The following is a 19,706-nucleotide window of genomic DNA, read 5'->3' as shown; positions in this document are numbered from 1 at the left end:
GCCCCCAATTTTTCAGTAAACCTGGACAAAGACCTAACATCCCTTGTCACACATCAGCTCATCTAAGGGGCCTGCAGCTCACTGCCTAACAAACTTCTTTGGGTTCCTCTCTCAGCTAGCCAGAAGCAGTGACTCCTCAGTGACAGACTTAGACAAGGCCCAAACAATAATCTGACTTCATCACTAAACTAAAGCACTAACCTCTGCCTTCCCATGAGGTCTTTTCTGTTCAGGCTTCATTTATTATTATTAATATTATTATTATTACTATATTAAAAAAAAAAAAAGTTGTGCATGTCAATTTTCCTACTAGGAACATAGGAAAGGCAGGTTCCAAAGCTCCAAAAGCAAACCACAAATTTAATTCAGGTACATGGTAGGCAATAATTCTGCAGTACAATTTAACAGCTCCAAACTTTCAAAAGTATCTACTTGTCTGCTCTACATCCTTATATGATGTTTTCTGGTCTTTGTCTTGAAAAAGACATTTGCTTTCTGCTCACCTAATCTTTCTGGTGCTACTTATTACTTTAGAGAATTCTGTCACCCTCTGCCTTATCATCTCATTTCCAGAATGAAGAGTCCTGGTACTAAAAAAACTCCTTTTACACAAGCTCCTTTGTACCTCTGGCCATTCAACTCAACTTTCTTTGCATTTGTCCCAGTTTTATTGTATCACCTGGGATGTGCACCACACTCAGAGCAGAAAATGGAACTCTCTGTGGCTGTGAAGTATACAAGACTACTGTGAGGGCTTCATTCTTTGGTTTTGCTCTCTATTCTTCTTTAATAGAGAATAGAGAAATTGCTGGGCTTTTCTTTGGTTAAGCTATCTGATTAAAGGCTAATCTTGCTAAACAAAGGCCCAGCAAGGATCAGAGGAGCAACGCAGGAGCAGGAAGCCCCCCGACGCGATCAGTGCAAAGGGAGGGTCTGCAGCTCCGCACACGTCGCAGGAGACAGCAGGAGGAGCCAGCAGGGAAAGTGCCTCGCCGCGACATGGAGCCCAGCTAGGGGGTACTGCCCGCTCCCCCGGGCACAGCGGGGAAGGGAACTGCAGAGCTCTCTGCAGTTTTTTTTTTTTTTTTTCCTTCCCTCCTGTGGACCAGAAAAGTTTACTATTACCTCTAGTCATGTTAAGCAGTTGCAGTTTTCAAACCTACTCTACTCATAATTTGTATTAATCTTTGAAAATGAAACTCATTTAATTAACAAATGCAGTAGTTCACAAACACATTTATTCATTAGCTAAAATACCGAAAGTGTGCTGGATATACTTTTTATTAAGTACAGCATCATCTTCACATTTAAACAAACTTGAAAAGTAAGCTGAATAAAATGACTGCACATACTGAATTGCTGAATTTCAGCACTTGCACATATCCTTCAAAGCCAAATGTCTTTGAAAGTTTCACCTTATGTCTTTTTAAGGTTTGGTAGTCTAACACTATTTTTTTTTTTACCTTCTCTGAATCTGCAACCTCCCATCATAGGAATGAATTGGTTCAGGTTAAGTATATGCTCTATTTATGCCTACTACTTGCCCAAGCTGAAATGAAAAAAAAACATTTAGCTCTGCCAAAAAAACAAAGCAGTGCACACACAAAAAGAAATAGCTACACTTTTTTTTTTTTAATTAGAAATACCTAATAAATAATTAATGAAGTGCATGATTTAGGGTTAGGGTTATTAAGTTTGAACTAATCTCAATAATTACTCTCCCCTTGATTCTGTAAATCATTCAAAAAGCAGCACTACAGCTAATTTGAAATCTGAGGATTTATTAATGTAATGTTTTATTTATGCATTTTTCAAATTGTAAGAATTTCAGATCTCTGTTTAAAATATGGCTTTCAATTTTAAATTGAGTTTTAAAGAAGAAATATCAGATTTAACCTTCAATGAACCTAAAATAAAACTACAGTTATGTTGCTAGTGCACACATTGTGGTGAAAATATAAATGGAAAAATGCATGTTTTCCTATTCAACTCACTAAAAGAGGAAAACAAAAAAAAATCAATTTGGATGCATGGTGATAGTGAAGAAATAAAGCAATTACATTTCAAATGTTTTAAGGAATAAATTTCTGAGAATAACTCACCATACTTCTTCTGATGTAGTCTATTGCTTTCTTTGTATCCATGCCTGACCAGTTATCGAGCATGTAGCAGATGCAGGAAGCACAGTACACAAATCTCATATCATTCTCGCTTCCTTCCAGCACAGCACAGAAACTGAAAGAAAGGTTTTTCTCATTATACTTTACACTAGAAAATACAAGGAACATTTCAGGAATTGTATTTATATATTGTGTGCATATATAGTATGTATATATATATAATTGTAATTGTAGTTATAGCATTCAGAGAAGCAGCACTATGAATGTAACCCAATTCTGCAACAGATTTTCTTTTCAGAACATGTAATCCTAACCAAGCCAAGCAAAATTAATAGAACTATGAATATTTAGGGACTTGGGTACTCTTTCTTTCTGGCAATGTCATGATGCTGGTCTGTATTTATCCAAAGATGCTGATGTGTATATTCATTCACCTATCATCACAAACGCTGAAGTATGAGTTACCACTATAATCATCTACTATTCTTAGCCAAATTCTTTGTTACTCCAGAAATCTTCATAACTCATATTGCTATTCTGACTCCCTTCAGGATCAGATTCCCATGTATGTATAAATATAACTATCATTATCATTTCTAATTTAAAAAAAAAAGGAAAAACACTTCCAATCTAGTTTTTGGCTTCTAACAGCTGAATTCCTTCCAAACTCCGAGAACATTCTAAAATTGTGCATCTAGATTAGATACGAACTTGCCTTCTTTAAGAAATCCTTAAAAAGAGGAGTGATGTTATGATTTGCTTCGTGGTAAGCCCCCACTTAGTTCAAATAGCTAGATAGAATACTTTTTTCTTAATCAAATATTTGAAAAAAGTTAGCAAAACAGAACATTTTGTGGAGTCCTCCTGTCAGATCTCTACTCCAGAAGGATCTCTACTCTGTTACTCTTTGGATATAGCAAAGGACCTTAAGGGGAATCAGGACACTCCTTTAGATATGCCAGGAATGTGGCTTCCCAATTTCATCTTATCCTTTGGCAACAACGGACCTGACACTTCAGATCACATTAAGCCCAGAAAAAAACAAAAATGCACACACACGCATTTATTCATAACTCTTTAAGAGACAATAAGTGTTTTTTTTTTCTCTTGGTTAATAGAATACATGGATGAAGAAACAAAAACTAAACATAGCATACTTATGCTATGGTTATCCCAAGGAATTTTCCTCTCCTTTATTCAATTTACTGACTCTTCCCACCAAGGCAAGATGTCAGGCAGTAGAAGCTCTTTCCATAGGTATCAAAGTGCCCATCGTAGTAGGAGCTGACTCATGCCCAAGCAACAGTCCTACCCCAGAAAAAGGCAAGGCATCATCCCTTCCTTTGGGTGACAGCTAGCACTCTTCAGCACCTTACACTTAATCCTGTTCTTTAGGCAGCCACTACATTAAAACCATACATGATGCAGTTAACCTGCATCCATCTTTAAGCCATCGCTTAAAGATACTAGTGGATTTGCCACATCTTTTCCTCAGTCCCTGCTCTGCATATCCTGCAACAACAGAAAAGGCTCAGCAAGCAACAGGAATGGAGGCGGCAGCAGTGCAGACACCCCTATGTCCTTGAAGATGCATCTGAACTCAGGCATACCTACAAATATCCTAACACAAATGTGTACACATACATCAGAACTTGGCCCATTACGGTCATTCTGTGGCTATACATAAGAGAAAATTGTACATTATTCTCGAGGTCATAGTTATTGTTTCAAATGTAACACTGCATTTTGAAAGGAATATTCCCTAACAGCAACAAAAAAGTTTTCATTATAGAAGTTTTCTAGGTAGTGATATAAGTCTTTTGGATCTCTTTGCTTCCCTCCCCGGCAAAAACAGCTTTCAATTTACTAGCTTTCACAGTTAGTAAATGGAGAGAGAGAGCAATTTAATTATTAAGTGAATAGAATTCCTTCAGGAATAACATTTCTATAATTATACATTTTTTAATTTATTTTTTCAAAATCGGTATTCAGTAAAATCTAACTATACAGACATGTCATGTGACCTACCAGCAATTTCATTAACTACCAGGTCCAGCCTACATCAAAATCAAACAGAAAAAGATCAAGGAGAAAACGTGGCATTTTCAAAAAATATGCATGCAAAAAGGATGAAAGGCACCATGAATCTTAACATCATTATACTTCTATTATAAGCTGTAAATAGGCTAATTCATCCTGCTATATTAATGCCCTGAATGTCTCGAAACGAAAGCTCACGCTCCCACAAAGCACAGCAAACATCACCTTAACAGTGCACCTGGGCTTTGCCAACCAGACAACAAGAACATAGCAAATCTCACTTATTTGAAGAATACAGCAACAACAAAACTACCCCCAAGACCTAAGCCAAAACATGAACTTTCCCATAGTGTGTATCTAGAACTGTAAGCAAACAAACACTGTCCAGTAAGAAAGCAAATCTGGACACAAGGTGCTGTTTGGCACCTGTGAAGTGGCATGTGTTCCATGGCTGATCTCCACGGAATAGAAAGAAAACAGTACTCCACTATTTTCATAAAAACATGTGCACTGTGTTTCATTCCACGCTTAGGTTTTTCATCAACCTTCCAGAGGGATGTAAAATATAAAATATAATTTACCTTCCATCCTCCAGCTGCAAAGCTCTCAGTCCTTCCAACAAGGCATCTTTATTTACTCGGCTTAAATCATCTCCAAGGATAACCAGACATGATAGACCTGTGTAAGTCATTGCTATATGTCCACTGTCATAGGGATGAGATATACCAGGACCCTAAAAAAAAAAAAACAAAGGAATAATGTAAAACCTTATACCACAGTCAAATACTCATTTAGAAAAAAAAAAAAAATCTTTAAGTTAAGCAGTTGAGAGTTAAGCAAAGTTCATTTCTCTCCACAAATTGTTAAACTGACGGCACTTCATTAAACTTCCCTCAATGAAATCAACTTACTGTGCAGTTCCGATATCCTTGTAACCAGCAAGTTTTGGAACAAGACTGTACCAACACTGATATTTATGCAAGAGTTAGCCAATAAAAAAGAAAAAAGAAAAAAAGTCAAGATGCGCTCAACTGTAGCTAAGTTTATGCTGACACACTCCTCCTGGGCTTTAGCTTCCTGGCAGCAGGATGAGGTTTCTGCTAGGCAGCCAGACCTCTAGAGGTTCCTTCTGCAAAGATTTCAGAACCTAATTATCGACAAGTACAAAAGCATCAGACAGATTATTAGTAATCTCTCTGTCCACTGAAGGGAAAGCAAGTTAACCTCCCCCTCCACTTTCAGCTCTATTAAAAAGCAATGATCAGGGCTTACACAGAGTAGTTACATATAAAAAGCTAAAGGAGAGTCAAATGCTGAAATGCCGCACGGTACAGATCATGAGACAGAGAGATGACAGGTATGTACTGAATTAATTTTGTTGTTGTTGTCGTATTTTTCAGGTACGTCCTGCACACTGCCACCATATATAACACATTTAACAAGATGACTCCTGCTACTTAGGATGGATCATTTTGGTAAATTTGGAACAACTGAAAGTGTTTTCTGTTTATTTATTTATTTATTTTGATAAAAGAGGATTCTGGACGGTGCAACAGGGACAAATGAGTTTCTGAGACTCATTTTAGAGACTCATTGTGCTAACTGCAATTTTTATTTTGCAACTCATAAAAAACAATGCAAAAAGCAGTATAAAAATAAGTTTAATGAGATTATGTTATTGGAACATGGTATCCTTCTGGCCAAACCGTGCCGTTTTCTCAACCAGAGAGCTTTATTTCAAATAAGAAGCTAGGGGAAAAGCACCCATCACCCACTAGGCAGCAAGGAACCTGTTCCTCCCCATGGGGAGCCAAATGCAGCAGGAGGAGGGCGGCGGCAGCAGCAGCACCAGAGTCGCTGCTGTGGTGCTGGGAACACGGCAGCTGCGCAGCTAGTGCTGCCCCACTCAATTCCCACCCCATCCCGGCCCTGCTCCGGGGTCTCCGTGGTCGGGAAGTGTGGCACAAAGCTGGCGTGGAGGCCCACCCAGCCTCCCCGTGTTGCACGAACCAGGCACGGGTCAGCGGGAAGTGGAGGAGGTGCCTCCCTGCAGTGCTCGTGCACCCTGGAAGTGCTGGAGCCTGCAAATCAATGTTAATTGCAAACCAGCGCTCCGCTTACACACTCGCAGGGATGTTGTTAAGGCCCTCTTCAAATCAGTATTGGCATCAGGAATAATGGAACAGTAATAGCTACAGTGAAACAGTTCGACTTTAATTGTGAAAACATTATTTCCAGAGGAAGATTATATTTACTAAGCAAATCAGATCTACTCTAACAATATGCAAATTTAACTTTTAAAAACCAGTGATTATAGAAATCTTACGCAAATGTCTTAACTGCTCAAACATACTTGGATAATTCAGGAAATTTTCTAAATCATCTGTAATTCTCGAAAAGTCTCCTTTAAGTGGCAATTTTTTCACAGAGTTTCAACACAAGGTTCAAAATTTCTGCTTCACCTTTTTTTTTAAATTGTATTCTTGTATACACACATCAATCAATACTGCCTGTAAAGTTCTGGTAGCCTATAAATACATTAAAATAACTGGATCTTTATTTTTAGTGAATTTTTCAGTATGTCTATTACACTACCACTTGCTGTAGTAAATACAGTTTACATGAAACGCACTGGAAGCTTGTATAACGTTCATGCTGACAGCACAAAAGGATCCCTGCTCCCCAAGAAAACAAACAAACAAAAAACATAGTACCACTCACTACAACAGCTAGACAGTGTACACATTTCATCATTTCCATCATATGTATGGGCAGTAGAAGTGACACTGCTTTCCCAAACACAGGATTTCAGCAATCCCAGGGGTGTATAAAATTTGCAAGTTGGGTAGTTTCAGCAAAGAGCACAAATTACGCCTTCTTGGTGCGAAAATAAGTGTTGGCTGCACGTATGATCAGGGCGTTCACAGCCAAATCATCTGCGCAATCTCCTGCCTCCATCCTCAAACACCACGCACAGTTAGGTAACACAGTAAGGACTATTAGGGCACATAACTAAATAGTGATCCCCAAATATATCATTACAGAAGAAAAAGGTAACAAGTCTCAGACGTTTGGTAAGGTATCTGCCAGCACTTCCAAAATCAGTGTGGATACGAGGAAGCCTTTCATGATACGCATTGCTAGCCTATGGCCTCATCACATATATTTATTCTCTGGTATTGGGCTAGATTATGCTTTTAGAATTTAAAATATTTTTCAAAACTGTCTAGCAAGATTCCTTTCATTTATCAAAGCACAGAAAAAAATGCCCATATGCACCTGAAGGACTCTTTTTTTTTTTTCCCTTTAAATGAACCATTAGATTTCAAATCTGCAAAGATAAACCCTTCTCAGAAGCTCCAACCACTATCTCCGGCATAGGCCTTATACCTCCCCCTTCTCCCTCTCCATCCTTCCACCAAACAACAACTAAGAAAAAGCCAAAACCCACCCAACAAATCCCAAATCCAGCCCCAACCCAACCAAAAAAGCAAACAGCATCAAATCTCAAACAAAATTTCCCCTTCAAGTATGCCTAGACATAAGCTACATTCAAACTGAAAAATTCTACTTTTTCACCTTTGATACCACAGAGGCGAGTGTTCAAGGTACGATTAATGTTGGGTACTGAAATAGAATCTTTGCCCCATAAAGAGATGTTTCATAGTACAAGTGCTATGCTTTTTTCCTCCCTGCTAAATGGAGATCAAATGAAAGACAAATACTAGAGCTACAAGACTCCTGACTTTTAAGTTTCTCTATTTATGCTGTATATCAAGGGTGTTTAAGCATTATGTCTATTTAAAAGTAAAACCTGTTGTTAAAATGCTTCTACTATGTAGACTCTGAGCAAAAGTCTGCTCTGAAATTATCAAAGACACCAGAGTCAAAGGAACTGATTTTTAGTGGGCACCTTCAGGCTTGGTTAAAAGACTTTTCTTAAATTCTGTGCTAGGAATAAAGCCTACTTTTAGCTAAGCTCTGCAGTGCCTATGAAGCAGAAAGCGCAGCAGCAACAACTAATCAAACCGTCAGGCCAGGCATAAAAAAGTCCTTGCTGACATCATCTCAAGTGGCGAGAGTCCTTCATGGGCCAAGGGCACGGAGGCACCAACCAAAATGAGGTGATTTTTAGGAAGGACAGAAGCTACTTCTCCAAGTACAGGGTGACAGGTGCGCACTGCTGCACCCACAGCTCCAGCTCTTCCAAGGAGGCCGGTGCCAGTACCATGAGCACGTGAAGGGGATGCAGGTAACCAGTGCTGTGCTCAGAGGAACCAAACACTGGTGCACACACACCCCGAGAACCCTGGCCGCTGCCATACTACCAGGTCCCACATGCCTCTCTAGTGATAACCACTGCTTTTAGGACATGCAGGAAGCAGATTACCTCGGCTTTCAGCAATGGAGACAAACAGTCCTCACAGTTTTATGTGGGGATCCATGACAGCTGCCACCTGAGCCTGAGCCTTCCTTAAATTCCTTAACTCTAAGGGGGCATAACTTTTCAAAACACTAAAAGGTACTACCAAGCGTATTGCTCTGCAGAGTCGGATTTTCAAAAAGCTGTCTTCTCACCCATACCTGTGTTACAAACGTGGATTGTGTCATGCTTGAGAGAATACAGTGTTCACCGAGAATACAAAACAGATTTTTATTTTTCTGAGCAAAAACATGTTACTGGCAGCATTCTTTCTAAGAAAGTGCAAGGCACTAGCTTTCAATCTAGCCCCTAAAACTGCTGCGTAACAGTTAAAGAGATTCAAAAGACATACTCCTATCTGAACAGTAAGGACACATGCAACCCCAAATTTCAAAAGCCAGTTTAAACTCTAGTAACACTAAACCTTAGAGATCACAGAACCTGGAGTAACTTCTAAAAACAGTAGTTTTCAGATTTGAGAGGACACCGGTAAAAGTAGCACTCTTAGTCTTCATGTACAGTTAAGTCTATTAATACTTGTTAAGGCTGTGAGAAGAGGGGTCAAGGTGATCTGTTTTTGCAACATTTTTGCAACCACCCCAAAGATCTGCACAGGCACCACGGAAAGTACTAAAAGCATGACAGTCATAAAGGCAGGAGAGAACAAGTGAGATAGCCTGGCAACATTTAGTAGAGTTACAAGGGTCTAACATCTCACTTTGATTTGTTTTTTATTTCCTATTATTCCCAAGTATTCCTAGTGACAGAAGAGATTTGGCTAGCTCCAGTATGGCATTTTCTCAAGATCAAAAAATGAATTCACTGCAGCGGCATGGAATAAGTAATTGCCAAAGAAATCCACAAAGCTTATAGGCAGTTTTTTTTTTAAAGATACAGATTTAATCAACCACTTTTCAATCATGATTAAAAAAACAAAAACAAAAACAAGACATTAAACACAACCCGAAGTCATCAAGAGCAGATTTCAAAATTTCTTCGAGTCTTTTCCAAATATTTTATGGCAGCAACTCTGGCAATATCTAAACCTTTGTGTGTCCATAAACCAAATCAGATCTGATCCCTTTAACGCAGACACGATAAAAAGGTATTAGGATACTTGAATAAAAATGATATCCACCAGTGAATAGCTTTCCAGATACAACAACTTTGTAAGTAATTTCCACAGGTCACATGACTTTGTCCCGTCTACATTTTGGCTAACAGGTTACGAGACACTGATGGGTTGCCACATACTTCCTGAAAAGCAACATTTATATTAGAAATATGCAATAGTGGAACTTGAGAGTTAAATTAAAATACGGGAAGGGCTGTCAAGTTTTTCAGTTCTTTTAGACTTTTCTTTACAAAAGGGCTCTATAAAAATCTCAAAATTATATGCAAAACTCTTTCTTCAAGCTTTATGCAAAGAGGACAAGTTGCTAAAAAGTACGTGCCAAGAAGTGTATACTGATTTAATGCACAACATCACACAGCACGGACCCAGACTTTCGGAAAAGCATGCCTGACACGTTTTTTTTTTTTTTTTTACCTTGCTTTGGTAATGTCGTATGTTTATTTATCTTATACTGCAGTTACAGCACAATAATAGTATTTCACCCTCAACTTCTTTACGTGATTGTTATCAAAAAGACAACTACTAGCTTCCTTCTGAGTAACACCCATTTTTCATCTTTTTTTTAATGACCATAGGGAAATAATGGCCTGCTTCTTTGCATCTAAGCTTTATTTTTAATAAAGTATTCAGATAAGTCACCAGTAGAGATTCCAAATACATTTCGGTTTCGTTTTAGCCAAACATTATCCTTCTTTCCTTCAAGCTCAGTGGGTGGTAGGACTTCCACTGAGGTTAATTCCAATTAAAAGAGATGATGAATTCATCTTAGTACTACAGTTGCAGCTCACTGCAGACACCATATGTAGCGTAAGAATGGATAAAGCCAAAGCAAACCAAGAGGCAGATTACCTTGACAGTCACATGTTGCTGCAACACACCTGGTGCAGAGATGCAGAAAATCCCCTTCATAATTTTTTTTCCATATCTATCAACTATGAATATTATTGTTATGAATACATGGTTGACTTGCTATGCAAAACAGGGCAATAAGTGGTTGTTACTCTAGTGCAGATTAAAATTTCCACAAGATACTTAGAAATCTAGGGCTGTGCTGTTAAAGTGAGAAAGACTGAGGTCAAAACAGGCTCCTGACTATCCTCATACACAAGCTAGTTCGAGCACTTTTAGAGTCAACTAAAGTCACACGCATATCAGATGGACATCTTTGCTTTCAGTTTTATATCCCAGTATTAATAAGTATGTAAATTTTTATTGCTATGTCTCCTCTAGAAGTCAAATACTTGCAGAGAGATGTTTCATCTACGCATCCTACATCTACATAGATGCTTTCATTCTCAAACATAGCACAAAAGTTTTTTAACTTTTTTTCACAACATCTGTTGCACACTGGCCTCCATTTCTTCCAGCCACATGAGACCTCCTGCATAATTAGCAGTCTTAGCTCACCTCATTTCTCCCCAGCACTAAGGACATCCTCTTTTCCTGTGCAGACTTTAATTCTCCTGAACCTCAGCTCCATGCCTGAAAAACAACCTCACTTATCACTTTCTACCACACACTGGGATGAGCAGGGCCTTGCCTACGTTTGAAGAAACACGAAGTCCAATCAAACACCCCATGTTTCATCACACGTAAGAGGAGTACTGAAGAGCAGGCCCTCCACCACCTCACACACAGCAAATCTGTCCTTCTCTTCCATGTCCAGAGACAGTTCCTGAGCTGAAGAAGTTTCCTCTCCCCAGTCACAGATCAGAGCAGGGGAGAATTCACTGAAATAAGTCACAATTTGAACACCTCTTCTTTCACTGTCCCCTGTACAAGAAGCAGGACCACTTTAAGAGTACCACACTATAAAAGCCTTCTGAGCACTTCAGCATCAACAGAACCAAAAACCCTGACTCCCATGTTTTCCACAGCTCTGCAATTAACACCATGAAGACAGAAGATCATTTACTGTCTAACTGACAGGTCTTCATTACACTTAACTAACCTTGGATGGGTTGAACGGCATCCCTAAATACGAAGAGCCTCTGAATCCACAGCGATTCAAGTTGGATCCTAGAGAAAGAAAAAAGATAAAAAGTCAGCTGATTTGCTTTGCTGAAACATTCATTATAAATTGCAATTCTCTAGCTAAGTGTTCAGCACCACACACAGTACAATCAGAGTTTGCACATACATCCCTTTCAGTATGTTCCCTACCTCAGATTGTTATCGTTCTGATAGGAAAAAAAAAAAACAATCAAACCAACTGGACCCCGGTGTAATGACAAAACAAGAGATTATTTTGTTTGGTGGAAATATGTTGTTCGTATCAGCATAGAACCTTTTCTCCCAGTTCTTAAAAAAAAAAAAAAAAAAAAAAAAAAAAGGAAAGGGAGTAAGAAAAGAAAGAGAGAAAGATTATTTCCCTGAAAAAATGCTCAGCATTAACAGATTTTTTTCCCCTCTGAATTTCTGCCTAGTAATACTGTTTGTTCCTAAGTAGAAGTTTTAGGATAGTTTGCAGTTTGTACAAGGATAAACCAACTATCTGCTGTTTTAAGTCAGTACTAATTTAAGGTGATACTGTTGGAATAAAATAGTTGAAATGATATGACATTTTTAACAGAACCATTCCCTTCTCCCATTCAAAACACAGCTACAAGAACATCAAACATTTCTCCCAGTGATTCAGATGTGATTTTTTTAATGTGTCACAGTATCTGAGCATGCATTAAAGTGTGCAACATATTCTGTCTAGCACTAAATACAAGTTTTGAAGACTCAAGTCTGCTTCTGCACTGCAAAAGCTCAATTGCTTCACTCCTCAGCTTTCAAAGGTAGAAGAACTCTAATGCACTTATATGCAGCATCTAATTTAGACCCTTGCATCAGCCCAAAGACTTCAAAGCTAGTAAAGTACATAGGTTTTTCTAACAGACAAGCCTTTAGATCTAATCTCCATGGAATTAACTATCATTTAACAAAAAAAAAGAGACAGAAACCAATACCCACTACTCTATTTTTATCCTAAAAAAATATTAATCCTACTATTCTTAAATATCCATATATATATATATACACACATATATATATATACACATATATATATAAAATAGGAGTAATGAAGGCCAGTTCAGCATACACTAGATGCTGATATGCTATAACAACAGTGAGAAAAGAGAGTATCTGTAGTCGTAGATAAAAAAAAAAAACATAACTGCTATATTTTGTTGTAACTTAAATCTTTTGAGCAAAGAACTTTTGCCTAGTAGTTGCTGAACTCTGCTTTTTGTGTTGCAGCAGATTCTGGAAAGCACAATAAAGATTAGGTTTAAGTGGTTCCAGGAAGACTCTGCAAAAAAGCTTCATAAATTAGAACATGCTATAGCATCAATGAACCAGTAAAGAAAAACTACTAGTACTATTTCTTAAAAAACAATTTTCCTAACTGACATGTGAAAAAGTTATGTTTTCAGGAAAAAAAAAAAGTGTCAATCATGTTTACATAAGCTACAAAATACATCTCAAAAAGGCACAGATGTGGAAATTCTCCATCCAGAAAACAGTTGTAAGTCTACCAGTACATGACTGTGTATAATTTCCAAAGAGAAGCAAAATTTATCTCCACTGCATGAAAGAGCACCGTTGTTAATGCCCATGTAAGACATATGAGAGATGGTTCCTAGAGTTTCAGGACTACAAGTGAATTGCCAGCTGCGAGCTGCGGTTCTTAACTTTTAAAAATAGATGTGGAGCTAGTAAAGAAACTACCAAGCAGGAAGTGAAAACAGCTCATTTTGAGCTGTATGACTCTGGCACACTGACATCATGTCTCTTCTCTTTTCTGTTTTAAACTTCCTGTAAGTGCTAGTACAACCCTAAAAGGAAAATATTTGTTTAATGGAAAAGACTGTCTCTCAGTTTATGAACGCGTCACTTGCTGTGAGGTTGTTTTTATTACTTTATTGAAGGCACTTGTGCTTATCTCATGCACTAGCTTTAGCAGTGCTAATCAAACCCCTGCCTTCTTTGCTGAGTTGAAAACAGCTACTGAGGATTAGATATATCATTAAAAATTAGGCAAATTCCAGAAACACATCCTAATTCAAATGCTAATAACCAGAATTAATGGTCCATGTAAATAAATTGCTGAAGTGCCGACTTCAGCACCTGCAGAGTCAGCTGAAGCACCAAGTGTATTAATGCAGTTAGGGGATGGCACCACCTAGTGCTTGCTCACAGCTAAGCATATTTAACCACCTTCTGAATGAGCTCAAAGAATAGTGCTAAGTAATAGAAGTTTTTATCAATCACTGTATGACACTTTCAAGCTGAACAAAGAACACCTGGAAAATACTTGTCATATTTGACAACAAAATTAAATCAATTTGACCTCTTTCTCCCCAGGAAAAGGCTCTGCATTTGTATCAGACATTGACACTTTACCTGAGAAAAGCCATAATAGCTACACATAGGCCAGACATTTCTTTAGCTTAATTGATCTTCATGTGATGAATACAGAAGGTTTATTCGAGGATCTTTCTTTTTATAGAAGGCACACTTTTGTAATGTGACTTTCAAGACTGATAAGAAGAACACTAATTTTTTTACTACTTCTTCCTCATTCAGAGTATGCATTCTTCTGGCTTCTAGGCTTTTCTTATTTTGCTAAGTGCAGAAGTGACTTTACATATATCATAAAAAACTTAAATGCAAGCAAGAAAAAAGAGTTATAACTTAACACAGGTTGACACAGCTAGTCTACCCAAGTAAACATGAGCAATTCTTACTGAATTAAGGCTAAAAATAATTATTCTTATAAGCCAAAACACTGCACTGTACACAACAAGCGCTGTTACCAATCTAAATTCAAACTTGGCCATAACCCACTTTTAGGTCCCTGGTGCAGAGCCGGGACGTTCAAGCAGCTACGCACAGACCCTGGGGGATGAAACGAGCAAATGAAGGATTCTCAGCTTCGCTCGGGGTGCTGGAAAGCCCGGGGACATCCTGCTCCCAAAGCATGTGATACGGCTGCTCTCCTCTGCTTGGCTCTGGCACTTGTGGCCCAGGCCAAAGCATGAGGAAGCCACCTTCCTGATGGACAGGCACCAACCTGCTTTCTGCCAGCTCCACAAGTTGAGCAGCAGCACCAGGCAGGGGCAGCCTTGTGACAGGGGTGGGCGGCAGATGGGCAGGAGCATGGAGCCAGCCTCCCTTCCCTGACCACAGCGGAGCATGGAGCCAGCCTCCCTTCCCTGACCACAGCGGAGCATGGAGCCAGCCTCCCTTCCCTGACCACAGCGGAGCATGGAGCCAGCCTCCCTTCCCTGACCACAGCGGAGCATGGAGCCAGCCTCCCTTCCCTGACCACAGCGGAGCATGGAGCCAGCCTCCCTTCCCTGACCACAGCGGAGCATGGAGCCAGCCTCCCTTCCCTGACCACAGCGGAGCATGGAGCCAGCCTCCCTTCCCTGCCCGCAGCGGAGCATGGAGCCAGCCTCCCTTCCCTGACCACAGCGGAGCATGGAGCCAGCCTCCCTTCCCTGCCCGCAGCGGAGCATGGAGCCAGCCTCCCTTCCCTGCCCGCAGCAGAGCATGGAGCCAGCCTCCCTTCCCTGCCCGCAGCGCAGCATGGAGCCAGCCTCCCTTCTCTGCCCGCAGCGGAGCATGGAGCCAGCCTCCCTTCCCTGCCCGCAGCGGAGCATGGAGCCAGCCTCCCTTCCCTGCCCGCAGCGGAGCATGGAGCCAGCCTCCCTTCCCTGCCCGCAGCGGAGCATGGAGCCAGCCTCCCTTCCCTGCCCGCAGCGGAGCATCGAGCCAGCCTCCCTTCCCTGCCCGCAGCGGAGCATGGAGCCAGCCTCCCTTCCCTGCCCGCAACTGCAGCGTCAGCCGCGGGCTCTGAACTCTCTACTCTTCCTGAACTGCTGAACTGCTTTTCAATGTGACCTGCAAGGAAAAACTGGCACTCATGCTGCTAGAAGTTGCACTTTAAGCCAGTTGTGATTAATTTGAAATTCTGTCTGAGAGTTGCTTTGTGAGAGGGCAAATATGAAAGCCATGATAAGACCAAGAAGAACCAACAGTTGAGACAGGGTCTTTTGTCAATGCCTTTCTAATTTTGTATTTGGAAAAAAAAAAAGACCAAACCAAAAAAACTCATGCCTATCTCAAAGCTGTAATTTCTGATCAGACTTTTACAAAACTTCTTCCCCTGTAGAAAGAAGAAAGAAAAAAAAAAGGAGGTTTTTCCAAGATTTCAACACCCCTCTGAAATGAAACACTGAGGTCTTGTGAGGAAGACACAAAACTGTCACATGCTAAATTGGCTGTGCAACTAAGGACAGTGTTTACTGAGGAGGAAGGAGAAGTAGCAACACTCACTGCTATGGAAGTTGAGACAAAATATTTTGTAGCAGAAACAGAAGAGACCTTGGAGACCTTTCAAATAAGTCAAAGACACTACTGAGATCAAGCATGGAGTGAAGACTGTTGGGTTTGAGAGGGGGCATCAGTCGGCATGTCTGACATGGCTTTTTTCTCCCTCTAATTCAACCTGCATAGAGTCAGCCTCTGCAACACTTTAGCAGAAAATGGTTAAGGTATCTAAAGTACTTTTTTGAATATCTCGTACTTCATAGCTACAAAAAAAAAAAAAAAAACCCACATAGAAGAATTCAGTCTATCCCAATAGACCTCAATCTTTAACTTCCTTCAATCAATCTCATTTTGGTTTCTTACTCAGTCAAAATAAGATCTCACCATCTTGCTTGCATGAACTTCAGTATCACATAAAAAAATTCAAAGGCTATAAACCTTTCAATTGCAGACTACATTAGCACATCCCATGCTGGCACACACAAATGCAATGTCTACTATAATAATTATTGATAAAACTAAACTCAAATTAAGTTTGTAGAGTATTAATTGTTCCGCATCCTATCCATTGGAAGCCCACTGTAAGACAGCAGTAACTCTCAAATAACTGAAATTTGCCATCTTAAAAAAAGTGCCTTAAGTAAAACCAGGCTAAGTACTACTGATGTAGAAGCTCTGGAGGAAAACTTGAACAGAAGATTCCTCCTGCCCAAGATTTCCAATAATTCTTTTTTCTCTCCTTTTAGGAATTCTTAATTCATTCAGTAACTCAAATCAAAAAGATGGTCTAAAATATTTACTTCAATCTAAAATGAGTACAAACTGAAACACAGGAAGTTCTATCTCCATGTGAGGAAGAACTTCTTCACTGTGAGGGTGACAGAGCACTGGAACAGGCTGCCCAGAGAGGTTGTGGAGTCTCCTTCTCTGGAGATCTTCAAAACCCACTTGGATGCCGCCCTGTGCCACGTGCTCTAGGTGACCCTGCTTGAGCAGGAGGATGGGACTAGATCTCTAGAGGCCCCTTCCAACCTCAACCATTCTGGGACTTTGGCTCTAGCATTGAAACACAGTGGACTTGTATTTTACAAAGTAATGAAGATTAATATCAAATACTAGTATTTAAAACAAAATTATTGGAATTTCATCATTTCAAAAACTACACAGTGCAACAGTGCTATAGTTTAAACTTTTAAATATCACAGACTTCAACAGATTTTAGTAAAATTTTTAGTATATTTAAAACAAAGTAAAATCTAAAAAGGGTTCTGATGCACCAAGCTAGTAAGTATTCCTTTCAGCTAGATACGTACGATCATCTTGAAATCAAAGGCCTCAGTGCTGCCATCTACCATAACTTATCTACTTCTTCGGGCATGCCAAAAGGTGGAGCCAGAGCTCTACTCTGGCAAGTTGTCAAAAAACATCACACATATTAGGATGAAAAAAAATAGGTAGTCAAGATATTTTACTGAAATCAGACATTACAGGAAGTTGTTCACTCCCTTCTGAATATTTAGTCATCCAATATCCAACTTGTTGCTGTTAGTAGCATTTACATTTTAATCATCTACTTTCTACCAGATGATGTGAAAACAGAGAAAAAAGCCCTAAAATTTTTAGAGGTCAAATATCAAGATGAAGAATGACATTATTACTGAAGGAATAGAGCTTAACACAAACATACACACACACAAATGCATAAATAAATAAAAATTACAGTATTGGAGGAAAGGCTGGGCGAGTAGATCTACTACTTATAAGTATAGAATGCACTGCCACTGGGAGGACCCCCCTACATCAGTGTTCTCCAGGGACTGTACACGGGAAGAGCTTGTCCTAGCTGTGCCCTGCATCTTCAGCCTCCACCTCTGCAAGTTGGGACTGATGCTGTCCCAAACACTGGCTAGGGTGAGGGAGGCAGGAGGATGACTTGCACAGAATTTTGGTGCATTATCAAGGACAAACAAACCAAAATGCCCACTCTAAGCTCCCTTCCTGTGAAGTTCACTGTTCTATCAGGGTACACTCCTAAAGGCAGGGGGAGAGATCAAAAAATAAGCAACTACGAAAAACAAAGAAAAAATAAGAAGCTTTCTTAACATTAAGGCATAGATACCTTCTTGTGAGGAACAACTATATGACCTAAACCCATTAATTTTCTATAAAGCATCCCAAAATACCACCAAACCAAAAAAAAAAAAAAAAGGAAAAAAAAAAAGCTATTAGAGCTAATGCCTGGTGTAGATCTGAAGGTTTGCAGCTGCCAAGTAAGAAGTGACTTCTTTTTATTACTGTAAAAATCAAGCCTCAGCAATCTTGACTTCCTCATGTTCACTTCACAAAAAAATAATTTCCTAAAGGAGACCTAATATGTGGTACATGATTAGTCATAGTAAGGAAATGCACGGCAGCAGCTCATGTCACAGCGCTGCCTTAGCTGCAGCCCCTCTGCTGCTGCTGCTCTCAGGCACCCACCTGCTGCCCCAGGGAGCCCGCAGGACGGCGCTTCCCTTGGCCTCTGCCTGGCGCTCCAGGAGGGCCGCTGCCGGGGAGCTCCCTCCCTCTCTCACCAGCACCTCCTTCGCATGCCCTAGTCTGCTGGGAGGGAGCAGCACCATCTCTCCCTCCTAAAAACAGTGGGTACACTTGAACACCACGCTTCCGAACAACAGATTTTTCACTATAATGTGGGAGCTGTGTTCAACCTTTCTTCTTCTTCTTCATCTTCCCCCTCCCTTGTTTCAAATGCTGTTCCATAGAGCCACACCTGTGCGCATAGCTCCTGGCATAGCTGCAATCGGTGAAAGTAAATATAACCATTAATAAGAGTTGTAATGCTATTTGGCATATGTGCTTCTTTTAGAAACAGGCAAAAAAATCTGAGAAGATTTCTGAGGGTGGAACTTCAGCAGAATTTTAAATTGTCTTAGCTTCAAAATCATTTTGTAACTTCAACTTGAATACATTAAAAAAAAACAGAACTAATCACTTCTTAAGGATCTGTTTCTAGGGATTGCAAGACATACTGCTATTTAAAATCATTATGGCAGCACTTCAGGAAGGTCAAGCTTGTGTTTTGTAAAAACCAAGAGCCATACACTATTCCCCAGGCGAAAAGCAAAAGTAAAGATGTTAATAATCAATCAAAAAAAAAACTAAAAACTCACTCACTGTCTTCTGTGGGAAGGACCTGCAGGGAATAAATCCATTCTATTATATCATCTTTGTTCACCACATCTAAGGAATCCAACATATCCAGACCAGAGAGTGCGAAAAATGCAATTGTCAACCTAAAAGAAAAAGATAAGACTTACACTTCCCACCTTAAATATCATGGGGAGATTAACAAACGGTTGCAGAAACAGAAATACCTGAATGCTCAGCCGTAAAGTGGAGCAATGCATTGAGTGTAGCTCAAAAAAACATTAAATTTACCTACTGAACTATGTTCTTTAAACACTTCTCTGTCTCAACAAGACTCTTCATATAAGCCATTCCTTCTTTTATGTAGTAGTAAGATGTCAATTCAGATATTAGCCTAACTTCCTGCTTACCTGAAAAAGGCACTAGGACAAAAACTACATTATTAACTTACTAAACTGTAAGCTAGTTCTTGGTGATTAATTCTGACATGAATAATCTTGTAACTATAGGTTAAGTG

At 39.7% G+C, this 19,706-nt stretch overlaps 1 protein-coding gene across 1 annotated transcript in view; it reads right to left on the bottom strand.

Annotated features, from left to right (window-relative positions):
• PGGT1B (protein geranylgeranyltransferase type I subunit beta) overlaps positions 1 to 19,706 on the bottom strand; it is a 34,214-nt gene that overhangs the window by 10,093 nt on the left and 4,415 nt on the right. The window contains 4 exon segments of the mRNA XM_088524562.1: positions 2,103 to 2,235; positions 4,742 to 4,893; positions 11,670 to 11,737; positions 19,217 to 19,335. Of these exon segments, the coding sequence (XP_088380688.1) occupies positions 2,103 to 2,235; positions 4,742 to 4,893; positions 11,670 to 11,737; positions 19,217 to 19,335 (472 nt within the window).

Source organism: Tinamus guttatus, unplaced genomic scaffold (assembly GCF_059628265.1).
Source record: "Tinamus guttatus ecotype Peru unplaced genomic scaffold, ASM5962826v1 Tinamus_guttatus_pri_ptg000022l, whole genome shotgun sequence".
NCBI lineage: Eukaryota > Metazoa > Chordata > Aves > Tinamiformes > Tinamidae > Tinamus > Tinamus guttatus.
Note: the sequence above shows the minus strand (reverse complement) of the source record. Positions and strands in the feature narration are given on the sequence as shown.